Source organism: Vicia villosa, linkage group LG7 (genome assembly GCF_029867415.1).
Source record: "Vicia villosa cultivar HV-30 ecotype Madison, WI linkage group LG7, Vvil1.0, whole genome shotgun sequence".
Taxonomy (NCBI): Eukaryota; Viridiplantae; Streptophyta; class Magnoliopsida; order Fabales; family Fabaceae; genus Vicia; species Vicia villosa.
In genome coordinates this window covers 80,073,336-80,086,452 of record NC_081186.1, presented here as the reverse complement: position 1 = coordinate 80,086,452, position 13,117 = coordinate 80,073,336, and the positions used below count along the sequence as shown (strand labels likewise).

General features: G+C 31.5%; 1 protein-coding gene across 1 annotated transcript; it reads left to right on the top strand.

Moving 5' to 3' along the window:
* Positions 1–5,070: 5,070 nt before the first annotated feature.
* Positions 5,071–7,539, top strand: LOC131617580 (beta-galactosidase-like). The gene has a single exon (XM_058888844.1). It carries the CDS (start codon positions 5,071–5,073, stop codon positions 7,537–7,539), a length of 2,469 nt encoding a protein of 822 aa, XP_058744827.1.
* Positions 7,540–13,117: the final 5,578 nt, after the last annotated feature.

The window sequence follows — 13,117 nt, the reverse complement described above, 5'->3', positions numbered from 1 at the left end:
TTTGAAGAGGGGTTGTGTTTTGATTTGAGTTAGGGTAAATGAATGGGGGAGGGGGAGTGTTTTGTTAAATCTGCAGAACGCGCAGTATTTCGGAAGTGAACTTCCGAAATGCTGTTTTCGGAAATGAACTTCCGAAATAAGACCATTTTTTCAAAAAAAAAAATGCGCTTTCGGAGATGCATCTCCGAAAACGCCTTTTTCTTGCATTTCAGAAATGAACTTCCGAAGTCAGGGGTAGTTTGGGTTTTTCACCAGAGGTGACCAAGAAGACATGGGGGGTGATAAAGAAATTTTCTTTATTTTAGTTGGAAGTTTTATTGTTTAGTTGGACTTTTTAGTGTTTAGGTCTTTTACTATGTACTCTCATTGAGAGAATCGGGATAATCAAGAATCAAATGAAAAATGTCTTTTATTCCTTTTATTTTATTTTGTCATTTTAGTGTTCTTCCCATTTTAATCCTAGTTTCATAGCTTGATAGGAAAAACTTTCTATCAGATAATTTGTGCTTTCATTTTCAATCTCATTGTCCCCCAAATTAAATTAGACAGTTCATGCCTCAAAACAACTACTAGGAGTTTCTACAACCAAAACACACAACTTCTCTCCACTGTTGGATCTTCACCAAATTTCTTTGGATAAATCACAACCATTAAGAATGCTTGATTTTCCTGGAGGGAAAGTTGGATTCACTTCTAAGATGAGATATATCTCTGATACTTCAAACATAAGGGTTCCTTGCTATCGAGTTCTTCACAACGATGGCGAGCTCATGAATCACACTCAATTCACAGTTGCATCGCCTATTTCAACACAACTTCCTCAAGCTGTAGGCGCTGCTTATTCGCTTAAAACGGATTATGGAGTTAATTTTTAAGCAATATAAATGCTTAAGTTAGAAGTTGAATTTATTTTAGTTGGACTTTTATTTTAGTTGGAATTTTAAAATAAGGAGGAAAAATAAGCGTTTTAGACTTTTTAGACTTGAATTTAAAAAAATGAATTTATTGTTGATTTATAGTGATTTTCGATTAAGTAGGAAAGAATTAGGTCCTCCCACTTGAAACTCTCATTTTATGAGAAATTTAGAATATGAGAATAAGCATGAACTTTAAGTTGAAGTCGCACTTCTGAAAACTGCAGAATTTGTCTATACGAGTTTTAGGAAGAAGAGCAGTAAGTTTATAATTGTATGTATATATATTTTGAACTATATACATATACATGTCTAGTCCCACATAAAACCTCTATTTAGATTATTTGAGTTAGAGAATAAGTCAAGAAAAGATGTTATCTAGTTTCATTTAGAGACCTTTTTGAACTATTGTTGGCACTTTCTAATATGATGAAAGTCTCAAATAATGTAGACTAGAAAATAAAATGGAATCAGACTTGATTTATAGAATTCCATGTAAGCCCATACGGATAAGAGTATTTTACTTAGAATAGTTGATTAATTATTAACTCATAATTTTCAATTGATCAAAATAAAATTATAGGTGTATGAAATTATGTTAAATCTATGTTATTAAATGAGTACACTTAAGTATTATGTTAATTAGAATTCAGTTTGAATAAGAAATCCCAAGTAAATTATGAGCAAAATCCGCGTCTGATTAAGTTGCTATCTGTTGGATAAGCAAACTTCCAGCAAAAAACTCGCCTCAAAATTGTCTTTTGAAGGATAAAATGAACAAGATGATGTTAATTGCGTGATACACCATATTATTTTTTTATTTGTGTGTAAGTTATTTGAAATATGTATTTTTTATTGATCAACTAACAGGTAAATTTTCATAGCTTACTAACAAGAATGGTTGTTGTTAGAAACTAAATGAACAAGTAGGTCTTATTCCTCCCATTTTTTATTTTAAGATAAACTGGAGGACAAGGGTAAGAAGGTTGCAGAACGTTTGAAGCTTGAAGATCTTTCTTGCATTTTTTTAATCACACAATTATAAGATTTCGTCTTGGTTTAATTTAATGTTATGTAACTTCATATCTATGGAAGTTCACATCTTATGATACACTGCATTACATTTCTATGTATCAAACACTTGACAAGTCATTAAAGGGTATTATGAGTGATGACAATGTTGAATGTAAGAAAAAAATTAGTAAGGTTTTAGTTTTTGGTGGCGATTTCAGACAAATTCTTCAAGTTGTCCCAAGGGATACTCGCTCTGATATTATTCATGAAACAATAAATGTTTCATATATTTGGGATCATTGCAAAATTCTAACTCTAACCAAGAATATAAGGTTGCAAAGTGGCACAAATTCAACAAATTTATAAGAGATCTGTCAATTCTCATAATGGATTTTGAAAGTTGGTGATGAAAAAATCTATGAACCCAATGATGGATATGTCGAAATAAGTATACCTGAATAGTTTCTTATAACAAAGTTTATAGATCCAATTGAGGAAATTGTTAAAACAACTTATCCAAATCTCCTTGAGAACTACATCAATCTTGATTTTCAATAAAGTAGAGCTATTGTGGCATCAACCCTTGAGATAGTGGATGACATTAATGATTACATCAAAAATTTACTTCCAGGTAACAATGATTTTTCATACTTTAATTTCATTTAGATAACTTCAAAATTACCATGTTATTCATGTCTTAATACTACTTTTGTTTACATGGGTGATAAATCAAAAGGTAATGACAATGAGGCTTTCAAGCAATTGACACCAGAATTCTTGAGTTGTCTAAAAATTTTGGTTTGCTAAATCACTCCCTCAAATAGAAGATTGGCAAAACAATCATGTTATTAAGAAATTTGGATCAATCTGAAGGACTTTGCAATGGTACAAGATTCACAATGACTAGACTGGCCAACAATGTCATCGAAGAAAGGATAATTTCATGTAAAATATTGGAAACACTTTTTACATTCCAAGAATGTCCTTGTCACCTTATCAGTCTCCTAGGTCATTCAAACTTATTCAACGATAGTTTCCTATTATCGTATGATATGTTATGACAATTAACAAGTCTCAAGATCATTCCTTTGACTATGTTTGTTTATACTTGTTAAAAGATGTATTCAGTCACAGACATTTGGACATGGTAATTTCAAGAGTCAAGAGTAAAACTGGTTTGCGAATATTAATACATGACAAAAACAAGAAAGCTTCATCTACCACAACAAATGTTGTCTTCAAAGAAGTCTTCCAAAATATTATTTAGGTACAACTATTTCATTTATCTTTTTTTTTTCTCTATACAATTATAATATTTAAAAAAAATAACAATCCATTATACATTATGTAGTGATTTACCACTTGCATGTTCTTACTCAATTAAAGATTATTGAAGATTTCGTTGGCAGGCTATTTTCTTTAGTTTATTTCTTCTTACTTATATCTATGTCAAATATCACCATTAACCTTTTTGTTTTACCATTTTTTTAGGTTATGGCATCTCTCCCACTTTCCACAAAATCCAAATATTAGTTTTGGGATATGAAAGTTACATATATATTTTGTAAGATGTTTCATTGAATAAATTCAATCTTTTCCTTTAACTTTTGACATTTGGAAACATAAAAGTCAACCTCACAATTAAGTAGTAAACTTTAATTGACATTCTACATACATGCAGGGTGAAGCAACAATCGGTGGAACGTCCTTATAATTCATTTGGTGCGATGTTTGGTGGATTGGCAATTTTTTCTTGTTGGAGTGTGTTGTCACATGTGCATTATAACATGTATCATTAAGCGGTATAAAATATGAATTGGTTGCCTTTCTATCTGATAAATTGACATAGCCTGAACAAATATTTTTAAGTCCCTTTTAATATAAATCTTTATTTCATGAAACATTGGACACGTCTACCGTTGAATAAGGTCTCTCTATTTCGAACAAGAACTATAAGTTGTATATGTCACATATTATAACATGTCTCTCGAATTAAAATTATATCTTGGAGTACGGGTTGAGCAAAAAACCAAATGAAATTATATATACACACACACACCATTGTAAAATATAACATAACAAAAATACTTTCATTGGCATAACTAAAATAAATAATTGAATGGTATGAGTTATCAATGGCAAATCCATTATCTTTTTATAATGGAGGCGGTAAAATAATTTATAATATGAAATTTTAGAAAAATAATATGAGAATTTTAAAAATACATAATTTATCAACAAAATTCTCCCAAAATAGTCTATTATGAACAGTCAGGTGTTTAATTTTTAATATATGACAAATTTTGCATCGCTTTACATGTTTAATGTTAATATATTGATAAAAAAGTTAGGAAATAAATAGCTTCATTTAGTTTCAATTTATCTTGTTTTATTTATATAGTGAATTTTTTAATAAAATATTAATTTGATTTAGGGAAAATATTGTTTTTTTGTGAACGTAAAATTAAAATTATAAGACACTTTCAAGGTGTTATTTTCTTTGTGGAAGGTTAGAGTCTATATACTCATGTACATATCAAACTCATTTATCATACTTTATATTTTCTAACTTTCATTTCATGACCATATAAAATACATGATATAATTAGATCTTATCGTGTTTATATCCAACTCATTTATTCTATATATGTCTTTATTTTATCCTAAACCACCAGCTAACTCTGAACAATTTGTAATCAATATTTTGGAATTACCTATCCATTACTATAGATAAATTATCATAATAACATATTTAAAAGGCTAATTTAGATACATGCGATGAGCCTAATTTTGTTATTCACTAGTTGTATGTACACTTTTGTGCATAATTAGATTGTGTCATTCATTATTTCTATTACTAAAGTTAGAAATTAATAATTATATTTGGATAAATACGGTTAAATGTTTGAATATTTCTAGGACATTTAGGCCATATTTGGTGAGTTCTTACTTAGTCCTTGTGTGTCTTTTTGGTGTGACCAACTCATGTAACATACTTTTTGTGTAGAAAAATCTAATTTAGAATATTGATTAGATAGCTCAACATTATTTTTTAGGAACAACCAGACTACATTTTCTATATAATTCAATTCTCGATTATAATATTTCAATAACAAAGACGGGAGAATCATACATATTTACAATGGGTTCGTTATCTTGTTATAGCATTCTCTTAATGGGTATAATTATGTTGCACTCATGTTTTGCCATAGAGGTTACTTATGATTCAAAAGCTCTCATCATCAACGGAGAAAGACGTCTTATTTTTTCAGGTGCAATCCATTACCCAAGAAGCACTGTGGAGATGTGGCCTGACCTTATTCAAAAGGCTAAAGATGGTGGCCTTGATGCCATTGAAACTTATATATTTTGGGATCGTCACGAACCTGTTCAACGTGAATATAATTTCTCAGGAAATTTGGATTTTGTCAAATTTTTCAAGCTTATCCAAGAAGCTGGACTATATGCCATTATGAGGATTGTTCCTTATGCATGTGCGGAATGGAACTACGGAGGATTCCCTTTGTGGCTTCACAATATTCCTGGGATCGAGCTAAGAACAGATAATCAGGTTTACAAGAACGAAATGCAAATTTTTACCACAAAGATCGTGAATGTGGCAAAAGAAGCAAATTTATTTGCATCACAAGGAGGTCCCATTCTTCTAGCTCAAATTGAGAACGAATATGGAGATATCATGTGGAATTACAAAGATGCGGGGAAGGCATACGTTAAATGGTGTGCTCAAATGGCTTTGGCACAAAATATTGGGGTTCCATGGATCATGTGTCAGCAACCTGATGCTCCCCAGCCTATCATTAATACTTGCAATGGATACTATTGTCATAATTTTAAACCGAATAACTCAAAAAGTCCTAAAATGTTTACTGAAAATTGGATTGGTTGGTTCCAAAAATGGGGTGAAAGGGTTCCCCATAGAAGTGCTGAAGATTCAGCTTTCTCAGTTGCACGCTTTTTCCAAACTGGAGGTGTATTAAACAATTACTACATGTACCATGGAGGAACCAACTTTGGCCGCACAGCAGGTGGACCATATATAACAACATCTTATGACTATGATGCACCGATTGATGAGTATGGGAATTTGAATCAACCAAAATGGGGACATCTTAAGCAACTTCATGCAGCAATTAAATTGGGTGAAAATGTTCTTACCAATTATATATCAATAAACGATACGGATCTGGGCAATAGGGTTACACTTACAACATACACTAATTCCACTGGCGCAAGATTTTGTTTTCTGAGCAATAACGACACTAACAAAGATGCAAATGTTGACTTACAAAATGATGGTAAATTCTTTGTTCCTGCCTGGTCCGTCACTATTCTTAATGGATGCAACAAAGAAATTTTCAATACGGCAAAGGTTAACAGTCAAACCTCAATAATGGTGAAAAGGAGTGGTGATAATAGTTCTAATGGACTCACTTGGGAATGGAAAATGGAGCCAAAGAAAGACACTATGCATGGAAAAGGAAATATTAAAGCACACCAGCTTTTGGAGCAAAAGGAACTAACCTTGGATGCAAGTGACTATTTATGGTATATGACTAGTGTTGATATCAGTGACACTTCAATTTGGAGCAATGCGACTCTCCGTGTGAACACTATGGGCCATACACTTCATGGTTATGTTAATAGGAAGTATATAGGATACCAATTTAGCCAATGGGGAAATAATTTCACTTATGAAAAGAAAGTCTCTTTGAAGAATGGAACAAATATTATAACTTTGCTTAGTGCCACCGTCGGGCTTGCAAACTATGGTGCATGGTTTGACGAGATAAAAACAGGCATATCAGGTGGTCCTGTTCAATTGATTGGAAAGAATAATGTTACTATGGATTTGTCAACCAACCTTTGGTCTTATAAGGTTGGTTTGAATGGTGAGAGGAAACGTTTATATGATTTGCAACCACATGTCGGTGTATTATGGAACACTAATTCACCTCATATTCCTATTAGAAAACCTATGACTTGGTATAAAGCAGAGTTTAAAGCTCCTTTTGGAACAAACCCTATTGTGGTGGACTTCCAAGGCCTAGGTAAAGGACATGCTTGGGTGAATGGACATAGCATTGGTCGTTATTGGCCTTCTTGGGTTACGGCTACAAATGGATGCAGTGATACATGCGATTATCGTGGAGAATATAAAAAGGAAAAGTGCAACACCAATTGTGGAAGTCCATCACAAAGGTGGTACCATGTACCAAGGTCATTCTTGAATGATGACATGAACACATTGGTTTTATTTGAAGAAATAGGTGGTAATCCTCAAAGCGTTCAGTTCCAAACTGTGACAACAGGAATTATTTGTGCTAATGTACATGAAGGTGCACAACTAGAACTATCATGCCAAAGTGGACAAGTAATTTCACAAATCCAATTTGCTAGTTTTGGAAATCCACAAGGTCAATGTGGTTCTTTTAAGAAAGGCTCATGGGAAGCTACAAATAGTCAATCTGTTGTGGAAGCTTCATGCATAGGAAAAAGTAATTGTGGATTTATAGTCACAAAAGAAATGTTTAGTGTTCCACTTGGCGTAACAAATAATACATCTAGATTAGCAGTGCAAGTGACATGCTAAGTTAACATTTTCTACAAATTAATGTGAAAATTAAATGTTCAATAGTCAAAATTGAAATAATACATTAAACTTTTCACATCAAATCATATTGTAAGTTAAACTCGTTTTTCTTTATTTTAAACTTTCATATAATTTATGGTAACAATAAAAGATTTTTGGTCACCACCCAATCTCTTTTGACCTTTCTACCATGAAAATTTGTATCATTCTTAAAGAGCAAAGTAAGCCATATCGTCGCAAACCAGATGATTTATCTCACCCGCATTATAGCTCGTTTGGATCTTCGTTGAAAAGTAATAACATTGTAATGAAACGATACAAAAACTCATAATGTTGCTTTAGAAACTACAAGCTAAAGTTTGTTATTTATTTCTAATACAAAACTTGCACCACACATTTTATTTTTCTTTTAAAATAAATAATAGTTTTATGTGTCTTTTATTTCTTTTTCTTTTTTTGGGTACAAGTGTGTATTGTTATTTTTATATGTGAATTTTTATTCTAATATATTTTTAGAACAAATTTTATATATTTAGTTGGACAATTATTTATTAAAAATATTTTATCACATGATCGAAGAATATGAATGCATATTATTGAGTCATGTGATGTTTATCACTGGAATTAAATGCATAATTTAATTTATGTGATAAATTATTGACTTTAGGAATTCATTAACTAGAAATTAATATATTATTTATCATGTTTAACACTAGAAAAAAATGCCTAATTAAGCTCATCACGTGATAGAAGTAAATGCTTGACTTTTGGAATTTATTAACATAGTAATTACGAGATAATAGTTTGATTTTGATTTCAAATTGATAAACTCAGTAATGTTATATAGCTTTGAACCTAGATTGACCCTACACAAGCAAATATATTTTGATTATATTGCCTAAGGGTTTTTGTCTGTTTTTTTGTTTTCCATTATTCCTAATGTACGACCTTAGAAGTTTCCGCAAATTTCTATTCTATTGTATTTTCATCGTGACTAATAAGTGAATATTTTTATAAGTAACTAAATATTTATATTTAAAAAGTTGAAATAATTTTTACTTGATTAAATATATAATTCTTTTAAGTGCATTATTTTGTTAGAGACATAATTGAAACTATCCAAAAGAAAGTGAAATAAAATTCAACACTTAAAGTTATTTGATTTATGCAAATAAAAAGAGTATTAGGTTGACTGTAGTATAGGGAAACAAATAAATTTGATGAATTATAATGATCAAATTTAACCAAACTATTACATCAAGAGTTAAAAGGAGAACCAGCATAAATAAAAGGATGAAAGATTCAAATGATTTCATGATGCAAACAACAAAGTAGACATAAATTTGGCATTATGTTATGTATTTTTTTACATATTTCTTTTGTTTCTAACTATGCATTACTTTTTATATTTTATTAAAAAATCAACTCAAAATAATTGTGAATAGTTTTTCTAAGAAGAAAAGTTTTTAGAAATCCCAATTCAAACTCCCCTTTCTTGTGATTTTCTCCACTTTCAAATAATAGCATTTATAACAAGTAGTTATTTTTCTTTGGGTCAATCGGGCATGAGCTCACCAATTAGAAGTACTTGACCCTTACAAGTCTACGACTTAAGTGTTGGTTTACCAAAATAATTTCATTAAGCATTTCACTCTTATGGACCTCATACTTTAGGCTTATAGACTAACATGATGGTTAAGTCTATCATCATGACTACAAACAAATATTAGCTTACATCTCTAATACGAACCCTGCAACTTGTTACTCGAGTCTAACACACCATGTAGACATACATCAATATTTCTAAAGCACCCCCTTTATAGACCTCATGCTTGAGGGATGTGGGTAGGGATAGATATAAAATCATCTCGGGTCACTCATGGACTAGGACAAATAGAAAACTATATCGGTCACTCTATCACTATCATGAGTGCATGTGTTTTTGTATGCCATATCTTTATTTTTCTATTAAGATGTCAGCAACTTTTTATATCAATTTATCTGAGTTTATTACCGCTGCTATGAGTGCAAAATGCTTGGAGTATGAGCTTGGAGACTATAGCATAGTTGTTAAGGTGTTTCAATGGGGAGTTAAGCAGTTATGTATATTTGTTTTGATCTATCTGACATTACGTAGCCCTTATTGAAGTTTTTGTTATGGTATTTAGATTGTCCAGAAAACTGTTTTGAATTGTTGTATGGGTGACTCCTCATTTACTTGGTGAATATGACTATTTTGTATAAAAAAATTGTAAAATAATTTGTCTTGGAACATTCATTCTTGATTTGGTTTTATTTATAAATTCATTTTGGTAATACAATGTTTAAGTAATATTTATGGTATGATCTAAATACCTATGAGGTTAATGTCTTAGGGTCTGTTTGCTTCAACGGAGGGGAGGGGAGGGAATTTAATAGAGGGGAGGAGAATGGAGGGGAAGGGAGGGGATGGAATTTAACTAAATATATATTTGGTTCAAAGAAGGGGAGGGAAGAGGAGGGGTTTTTACCAACATGTATGTTTGGTTCACAAGAGGGGGGGAGGAATTTTAAAATTAAATTACCTTTTTATCCTTATAAATATTGTTATTTGTTCTTCGTAAAAATAATTCTAAATAACAATAGTATTGAGTAAATTCCCCCAAATAAAAACTTGTTCGTTCATAAATCATACTATAACAGTAAACAACAGTACACATTAGTTGAACTATAGATCTTCAACGCAAATCAAACAATTATCTGATCTTGATGATCCATCTAACCCAATAAAAAAATTTCTATAATTAAAAATACATAAAATAAAATAATGTTAGAATGTTAAAAAAATTGGACAAATAATATTAAACTTAAATTTTTTATTTATAACATAAACATAATATATTTGCATATTATTATTATTATTATTAATAGTATAATAAAAAAAATCTTATTACTATCATATATTATAAATAAGAACTGATATAAGGATGTTATTATTATTAAAAACAATATAATATCAAAAAAGAAAATTCAACAAAATAAAAAGGAAAAAATTCACCTGAGAGCAACAAGGCACAAATAGCAACCGCAATGAAACGTGAAATAACATAGAAAAATCTAGTCTTTAATAATTCAATAAGGACAATCTTGGAATTAAAAAAAATAATTGAGAATAAAATAGGGAAAATAATAAAATTTTGATTAATGAATCTTCCCTCCCCTCCAAATCCCCCCAATTTGGAGGGGAGCAAAAAGTGAGTTTAGCAAGGAATTTGCTCCCCTCCCCTCCCCTCCCTTCATAAAAAATGAACCAAACACATTTATTTATAAATATCCCCTCCCCCCTCCATCTACTTCCAACCAAACAGATCCTTAGTTTCTTCTTCCGAAAATGGCTTTATGCATTTATTGTAAAAAAGCAAAAACTAAAGTCAACCTTAAGAAAACGAAAATGTACAGAAAGTCTCAACATCATGAATCACATGGTTACGAAACTTTAATATTAAATCTATCATATATGTATCGATTTATTTACTATATTAGTTCACATAGGTGTGCGGACGCACCAGTATTCTACTGGTATAAGAAACTATAGTCAAATTTATGGCACTTATATAGTCTAAATTTAAAAAATATTTATAAGAACTATATATTTTTAATAGTAAAACTAAAGTTGAATTTCTTGTAAATACAAATATTTATAGAGTATTTTGTTCATATTTCAATTAGTCAATTTATTGGATTAATTTTGAATAATTTACGTTAAATTCAATTTGTGGTTAATTTTGCTACCAATAAATTAGATTTGTGATTCAATTAGTCGATTGATTAATATGTTCATGATTGGATTAATATTGGACAATTTATGTTAAACTTAATTTGCGATTAATTTTGGTACCGATAAATTAGATTTGTGATTCAATTAGTCTATTGATTGATTAATATGTTGACTATGGACATAATTTTGGATAATTTATGTTAAACTCAATTTGTGATTAATTTTGGTGCCGATAGATTATTTTTGATCAAAACTATATTAAATTTTTTCGTTCAAGACATTAGTAGTTTATGTAGTTCCAAACATAGGATATTTAGTTTCTACTAAAAAACTCGAGAAACCTTTAACTAATTTTGGTTTCATTATTTTATAATGCAATCAACATAAATAGGAGCAACATGTTCAAAAGTTATGGAGAGATTATCTGCTCAAGATTGTGCTGCACATTGTAGAAATTATCCAGGTACTGATGGTGGCTTCATTTCATGGGGATCCTATGATTTTTGACTTGTGTTTTCGATGTGCCACCTCCTAAAAGTTGATGGAGAACGTCCTGGCAGTTTGGGGCTACAACTTTGCGATGATACATGTGATTCAAATTGCTGCAAATAAAAGCGTAATTCAATATATTAAAACTATATAAATCGTATCGGGGATTCTGTTCAAGCTTTTGACAATGCTCATTGCATTTGTTCCTGTGACGAATGAATTGGTACTTATCATTTGAAATAAATAAGCTAATAAAAATTTGTATGGATTATTAGTACTATCAATTGAATTTCTCATTATCAATCGAAACAAATATTGTAATAAAATGTGTTAATTACTATAAATTAATTGCCTTATCAATGCTAATAAAAATGTGTTGAATTTCTCATTCTTTGGTGAAGTTCAATCGACGTAACGGCTACTACGAACACGTCGACCGTTATGAAGTTTGATGGACACATAGACTCCCGAGATTTCTGTCGTGCACTGGACACATCTTCCTCAAGACCCTTCATAACTTTGACTCGTTCATCCTTCTTCTCTTGAAGAGAAGTATGATTTGCTTTGAACTCATGGTGCACCTTCACCCCATCCTCAAAAGCCTTTTTCCAACAATCATCTCCCTCGTGAAAAGAAATCTCCAACTTCTCTATCTAAGCGGTCAAAGCAAATAAAGTTGTATCGATCCACCTTCTCCCACGGGGAATTGACAAGCTTGGCCTTTATCTGCAACTCATCCGCTTTGATTTCAGTAGTGGAATTCTTCCGCTCAAGAAATCCACACTTCTATTTCAGCTCATCCTTCTCCCTGACAAGGTCACTTGAGCCCATTACGTCATCCTGACAGACAACTACCATTGAAACCAAGGATCCAGGGTGCGAGAAGCATCAGCAAAAAGGCCTCGCCTATCAGCCACCGACAGGTTCCGAATGAAAGCTAGGTAGCCTCGACATTAGCAAATTCCTTCAAGGTTCTAGGTACCTGAGATGAAAAAAAGGACAGGAAGCCGGAAAAAAGGAGTAAGAGCCTTTGACTCAGCATCCTCTGACATACTAGCACACTTGGAAGAACCTTTTTCAGCATGGGTAGTCATGCATTCACCCTTATTACTCTTGATAAGAGAAGGAGAGGATGAAAGCTCATAAACATTTAGGTCAATATTCACAGTGTTTAACGGTTCCACCTCAGGAGATGTATCTGGGGTAGCAGACGCAACCATTATCGGGGCAGTGACCACAGTCAGCGTCCGAACCACCAGAGAAAAATACCTAGAGCAATAGAAACACTCGTCACCCGACCAAACTCGACCATGTCCAAAGGTTTTTTAGTCA